Source organism: Anabas testudineus, chromosome 3 (assembly GCF_900324465.2).
Source record: "Anabas testudineus chromosome 3, fAnaTes1.2, whole genome shotgun sequence".
In the NCBI taxonomy this organism is placed as follows: domain Eukaryota; kingdom Metazoa; phylum Chordata; class Actinopteri; order Anabantiformes; family Anabantidae; genus Anabas; species Anabas testudineus.
Window position 1 is genome coordinate 14,916,556 of NC_046612.1, and position 7,012 is coordinate 14,923,567.

The following is a 7,012-nucleotide window of genomic DNA, read 5'->3' on the forward strand; positions in this document are numbered from 1 at the left end:
GTTGATCTAGTACGATGCCACTCACCTGAATTCTCTGCACACTGCAGGTCAGGAAAACATGTCACCACCCTGTAGTCCTGATCTGATGTTGGATCGAGGATTCAGAGACTTGAAGGATATTAAGGAACCATCTCCCAAGGTGAAGCGAAGGCGCAGTGTTAAGATCAGCAACGTGGCTCTGGAACCAGCTCAGTGGCAGAATGACGCAATGCAGATTCTCACCAGCATTAACGACTACAGGAGCATGAATGACTTCCTTATGAAGAAGGTAGAGGCAAACGTCATCCGATTGATGATTACACTATATCTTAGAGGTGCATTTCAGAATTGTAAATTCCCCACAAGGAGAGTAGCTCCAGATGATGACATACTGTACACTTCCAGCCTTAAATAATTGTGGTGTCATATTTTAGATTAACGACTTGGACAACGAGAACAGCAAAAAGGACACCATGGTGGACGTTGTATTTAAAAAGGCGTTGAAGGAATTCCGTCTTCACATCTTCAATTCTTACTCCACAGCCCTTGCAGTAAGTGCTGTTTACACAACCTTTAAAACAGATTCTATAAGTTATAACCACCATCTGGAAATGTCATTTGTAGAAAGCAACAGATGTTTAAGAAGTACATCATGCCGTAAAAGTTCATAGTTAGATGGAATGTTTTTTTTACATCTTTTCCAAAGTAGACGATTCTCTGTGATTTTCCTCCATAGATGGATGATGGTAAAAGTATCCGCTACAGAGATCTCTATGCCCTGTTTGAGCATATCTTGGAGAAGACCATGCGACAGGAACAGAGGGACTGGAGTGAGTCTCCTGTCAAAGTGTGGGTCAACACTTTTAAAGTTTTCCTGGATGAGTTCATGACTGAGTACAAACCGCTGGACAGCACACTGAGCAAGGTGAAGACATGTAACAGTCAGTTAGGGATTTTGGATACGGGTCAGGATTGAGAATTTTTAGGCAACATTAGCAGGGTATATATATATTGATTGTTTAATTAATCCTCAGACACAACATTTGCTCTTTATTTGTTTTTACTACAGCAGGCACCTAAACCGGAACGCAAAAAAATGAGGAAGAAGGACACGGACGTTGTGAGTCTTCATTTGCATTATTACTGAGTACATGATTTTGATCATAAGACAACATAAGAGTAGAGGACTCTACATCTCTATTTTGCTCTTAGATATACATCAGTGACCGATAACCATAAAAATTTTGATTACCATAAAAATATACTGTGCATGCTCTCTGCAGGTGGAGGAGCATAACGGCCACATATTCAAGTCCACCCAGTACAGCATCCCGACATACTGTGAATACTGCTCATCTCTCATCTGGATGATGGACCGTGCCTGCGTGTGCAAATGTGAGTGTGTGTGTGTGCAACAATATCACACCAGAGATCTTTAATGTTTTTTTAAAATATACAGTTTGAAGGTCATGGGTCGTGTTGGGATTATATCGGTCCTGAAATAATTTTATAGTTTAGTTGACTGAGAATGAATCATTAGCAATTCTCTAACTGTAATTTATAATATTCCTTGATTAATATTCAAATACCGGTAGTTGCTTTAGACTACTTCTTTAAAGATGAAAATTTGCTGGTTGAAGTTTCTTGCTTTTCTCTGTTTTACTGAATTATAAATTGGAAATCTTAAGATAAGAATCTTTTCACCTTTTCTGACACACACACACACACACACACACACCCACCATGACCATGTCTTTGGCTGAACTGTGTTCAGTCTGGCCCCACCCTCTCTTCCCCCTTAACCATAATCAGATTGCTTTCAACTGGACTCATGGGGTCTGCGGCTCCGTCTCTCCAGAGATTATTCTACACCGTTTGTCCTTTATTTGCACAGGATGTTTTCTTCATGCCAACCAATGCTGCCTTGGTTTCTCCAGTGATAACATTTTTTTCTTTTGTCCCAACTTTTGCTGAATAATGAGGAGGCACTGCCTTTCTGTAGATAATGGAAATGACCTGTTTGATTTCTCTGGCTGTGTTTATCCAGTGTGCCGGTATGCCTGTCACAGAAAGTGCTGCCAGAAGACGACCACCAAATGCAGTAAGAAGGTGAGTTGGCCATATTGTGCAGCCGTACAATAATGTCCCATGATATTAATTTTGTTACGTTGAGTGCATCTATTTCCAGGGACTTGAAAATATACTGTAATTATTGGAAAATAAATAAAAAATGTGCATGTGTCTGCATGTGTATACACTACATGTCTACATGTTAATCAGAGTATATTATGTTTTCTTTAGTTTGATCCAGAGCTTTCCTCAAGACAGTTTGGAGTGGAAGTTTCTCGTCTGACTAATGACGAGAGGACGGTGCCCCTGGTAGTGGAGAAGCTTATCAACTATATTGAGATGCACGGCCTCTACGCTGAAGGAATATACAGAAAGCCCGGTTCCAACAACAAAATTAAGGAACTCAAGCTGGGACTTGATACAGGTAACATTAACTACAAGGTATAACTAACAGGTGAATGATGCCACTGTAGCTGATGTTTAAGGCTGAGAAATGTGTGGGAGAGGACTAAATGCAATCACTAAGTACTTGTTTGCTTTGTCTACATTCTCCTTGTGACCATACAGATGTGGACAGCGTGAATCTGGATGTCTACAACATCCATGTTATTGCCAGTGCTTTCAAACAGTGGCTGAGAGACCTACCTAATCCGCTGATGACATTTGAGCTCTATGAGGAGTTTATACGTGCCATGGGTAAGTGGACAGGATCACTCACTGTGTTTTCAAGTCCTTCAAATGCTTCACATTAGAGATTGTGTCCACAGCAAAGTATTTGTTGTGAAAAGCAGATGATATATTTGTTTGCTGTAACAGGAAAACGTGATTTGTCTTGTTGGAATGCCTCAACAGGTTTGCAGGATAAAAAGGAAATGACCAGAGGGGTGTATTCAGTTATCGACCAGCTAAGCAGAACTCACCTAAACACACTTGAACGCCTCATATTTCATCTTGTTAGGTAATGAAAAAGAATCGGTGTGACAGTGCTTGATTTCCCACTGGTTGCACTATTCTAATGCTGAATTCCTGCCCTTAGGATTGCTTTGCAAGAGGAGACAAATCGTATGTCAGCCAATGCTTTAGCTATAGTTTTTGCTCCGTGTATCCTGCGCTGTCCTGACACCATTGATCCACTGCAGAGTGTCCAGGACATCGGCAAGACAACAGCGTAAGAATATACTTACTGTCAAATCATTTCCATGCCTTTGCCTGATGGAGTGGTTCTCTCTATTTCATCGTGTTACTGGGAGATAAAGCATTTTAAGGAATTCTGATGTGGTTTTATTTCTTTCCGTCCTTCCACAGATGTGTTGAACTTATCATTTGTGAGCAGATGAATAAGTACAAATTACGGCTAAAGGACATCAGTACCCTGGAATTTGCTGAGAACAAGGCCAAAAACAGACTGACCTTCATACGACGGTCAATGGTAAGATCAAATGAGTGATTAATCAGTGTTATCAGAATCACACATGTACAGTGACTTATTGCTAAATCTAGCTCACCAAGCCATCCTAAAAGCTTCTTTACTGCTATCCCGTCCATGATTTCCTCCTTTGTAAGCTGGTTTCTCCTCTATAGAAACCTAATCTGTCCTTTCCTTTACCCAGAGACCCGTACTAATAGCTGTTAGATTTATGAGCATAGCACGAACTATGGTATGTATACACACCATGAATTACATCCTTAAACCATCGTCCATTTGTGGTGTTGTCATACTGATCACTGCACGTCTCATGTTTTCAGATGATCTCCATAGCTAAAGAATGAGTCGTCTTTACCTAGTCTTTGCTGATGTGTTGTTTGTTTTTGCTTTGGTCACTCTGCAGTTCTGTGTCTGTCTCTTGTGGATAAAAGCAAACAGGTTGAATTTCTTACTTTAGTAACGATAAAGGTTTGTTTAAACTTTTTTTTTCACAAATTGCCTGAAAAGTTTACATCTCTGGCTCACCTTTATAAGAAGTCTACAATTGGAAATGCAGTTAAATTCAATTTAATTTATATAGCACTCAAATCACAACAGAAGTAATCTCAAGGCACAAATTGAAAACTGTTATTTTGTTTTTGTCATTTTTATCTATCTTTAGGTGAATTGGGGATGGATAATAGACTCATTTATTTTGAGCCAGCAAATCATTTTCTAGAACTTGAAGACTGTGATATACTAGGTTACACTATTAAAACACTTTGCATCACTGATTTATATTCGTTTATCTCACTTTTGCACTCAGCAGCCATATGCAGCTAAGAAGGTAAAGTTGTGCTGTGTGTATCTTTTGGCTGCATCAGTTGTTCATTGTTCTGTTTTTAAACATGCGTGCTCATTTCATATGGTGCATATGCACGTGTGAGTGAGAAGCTCCGTGTTAAAAGTGGTAAAATGTGGTGTATGTGACATTCTACTGTAACATGTCTTTTAGTGCTTTCAATGATTTGTTTTTCAGGGGAAAGGCTACATGCACCAGCGAAGCTCGTACACGTCCTCACCTCCTTGTAGTCCCCAGCTGCCATTAGGGGCTGATGCTGCAATAGGAGAGAGTCAGGTTGAGGAGGGAGCGGACTCATTTGCCGAAATCTCAGAGCATCAGCAGGCAGCGATGCAGCAGGAAGAGAGGGTGCTGACAGAGCAAATTGAAACACTGCAGAAAGAGAAGTAAAGTCCCTCACTGCACTTACATTTTTCTGAAAATGTTGAATGATCCGCAAGTGACTTAAGATTGTGAGGCCATAAAATTTGTGTTGAATAAAGAACTGCTTGGAAGTAAATAAGCTGAATTTACAAAAATACATTTTGCATGTCTTAACATTAACTATGTCTTATAATGCTCATTCCATGTGATCAACTTTACTTCTACAGGGAGGAGCTGACTTTTGAGATGCTGTCTCTGGAGCCACGAGCATCAGATGATGAGACTCTGGAGTCAGAGGCCTCAATCGGTACAGCTGACAGCTCTGAAAACCTCAATGTGGACTCTGAGGAAACCATTTCTGACTTCTCTGGTATGTTATCATACAGGAACTTTAAACTCAACTTTCAGTTTGTAATGTTTTAATGTATAACTTGGCAAGAAGGTGGGGAGAAAAAGACCAAAACTGTTCTTACTTTTTTTTTTGCAGAGAGACTCACTTCACCCTGGCCACAGAGATCTGGCAGGAAGAGCCCCCGACGCCGCACTCTTCGCCGGCAGCCTGACTCCCTTGACTCTGTAGACTCTTGCTCTAGTGTTTCTTCATACTCCTCTTCATCACACTTCCACCCATCTTCCTCTTCCTCCTCTGCTGCCACCCGCCGCTTTCGTTTCCACTCCAAATCCCTATCCCTAGGCTCGGGTTCTGCTCAGCCTCTGAGTTCACCTCAAGCCTCCCAGTCCGACAGCCTAGAGAGCAGCCCTACGGGAGATCTTGAAAGCACATATGGCGAAAGGCCTCAGTTTACCAGTCGAGGCACCTTCAATCCAGTGAAGGGCAAACAAAAACTTAAAGCGACCAAGCAATCCGTGCTGAGGCACTCCAGAGAAGGTATAGGCCACGGCAGTGACTCCCCAGACATACCACAGCAGGTGGTAATGTATGGAAATAGTGAATTCATGGTATGAAGGACACTGGGACACCAAAGTATTCCCTAGCCAATTCCCTGGTCACACACACACATTTTCAGTGGGAGATATGCAGTGGTCTCTGATCTTCTCCTCTCAAAGCACGCTTGCTTAGGCTTTCTTTGCAAAGAAGTGTGCCCAAGTGCCCACAGTGGTTCGACCTCTAGAGGAGGGAGATATGTGACAGAGGGACATGAATCAATGAAAGGACTCCTCTTCTGTGGACTACTCTGCCACCCATGCTCTCACAGTGCCTTGGCAGCTCGTAATTCAGTACCAAGTGGAGATACCCTGAGCAGGAAGACAGAGAAAAGGGAATGTTGGAATATCCAGAAGACTGCTCAGCATCATGAGTATTACAGGGCTGAAAAAGCTAAAACAGTGTACTAGATTAAATAAGAAGACAACAGGCAAAATCAGGCATCATTGATGTTGCAGTAAATTTAAAGTTCACAATAATTAGCTGCTTTATGAATTACGGTTCATAACAGTGAGTCAAAGCAGTTGTTGCTCTTATTACAAATTGTTTTTTTCTTTATTTAATGAATTTTAATGTCACAGAAATTCTTTATAGCATTTAATATACAGGTATAAATACTGTACAAACCCAGAACACCAGCTTCTGCTGGGTAGTTGAAGTCGTATATTTATCTTTTTTTTTTTTTCCTTTTGATTCTCTTGGACAGAGATGTACGGATTTTGGCAGTGGATGATTTGTGTGTGTGTGTGTGTGTGTGTGTGTGTGTGTGTGTGTGTGAGCATGTGCCTAGTGCTCATGCCCAATTGTATGTGTGAGAAAAGAGAAAAACCACTTCATGTGTTTTAAGTTCGTGCTGCTTTTGTTTCCCCCTAACATGGGAAATAACGCCATCAAAGGGACCAAGTCAGCTGGTGTGTATTCCAGCCAGGGGGATCCCAGCTCTGCGAAGAATGTCAGATGTGTATAAAATCTCTGCATTCACTGCGTAACAGCCATACAACAATTGTAATGTACAGTACATTAAAGTTCATTGTACAGTATAGTGAACAAATGCTGTTCTATTCCTGATATCTATTGTTACCCTAAACTCCTGAACCCACCCCCACCTCCTGTTTCCAAAGTGTTTGCTCAATAGCAACTGAGAAAGAACATAAAATCATCACGTCTTTTGTCATTATTAAGTGATTTTTTTTTTCCATTTTGTCTGTTTTAAGACTCTTCTGAAATGGTTAACACTCACTCACCATTAGTTTGCAAAACCAAAGTAGATAATGTATAAAAATAGTTTATTATAGCAAACATTTTGACATGTCATAGTAGGAAAAACACAGGTGATACTAGTAACCATAGCTTTGTCATTTTCTTTTTTCCATCTATTTTAAGATAA

General features: G+C 40.7%; 1 protein-coding gene across 11 annotated transcripts in view; it reads left to right on the forward strand.

The window, feature by feature from the left end:
• The window catches only part of myo9aa (myosin IXAa), an 80,636-nt gene extending 73,837 nt beyond the window's left edge, over window positions 1–6,799 (forward strand). For all 11 annotated transcript variants that reach the window (XM_026377817.1, XM_026377812.1, XM_026377814.1 and 8 more), the window contains 14 exons: window positions 48–268; window positions 414–530; window positions 716–904; window positions 1,049–1,099; window positions 1,263–1,374; window positions 2,027–2,088; window positions 2,281–2,473; window positions 2,617–2,745; window positions 2,902–3,007; window positions 3,086–3,217; window positions 3,355–3,478; window positions 4,494–4,702; window positions 4,907–5,049; window positions 5,167–6,799. In XM_026377817.1, coding sequence (XP_026233602.1) covers window positions 48–268; window positions 414–530; window positions 716–904; window positions 1,049–1,099; window positions 1,263–1,374; window positions 2,027–2,088; window positions 2,281–2,473; window positions 2,617–2,745; window positions 2,902–3,007; window positions 3,086–3,217; window positions 3,355–3,478; window positions 4,494–4,702; window positions 4,907–5,049; window positions 5,167–5,645 — 2,267 coding nt within the window. In that variant the 3' untranslated portion in view covers window positions 5,646–6,799. The remainder of the gene's footprint in view (window positions 1–47; window positions 269–413; window positions 531–715; window positions 905–1,048; window positions 1,100–1,262; window positions 1,375–2,026; window positions 2,089–2,280; window positions 2,474–2,616; window positions 2,746–2,901; window positions 3,008–3,085; window positions 3,218–3,354; window positions 3,479–4,493; window positions 4,703–4,906; window positions 5,050–5,166) is intronic.
• Window positions 6,800–7,012: the final 213 nt, after the last annotated feature.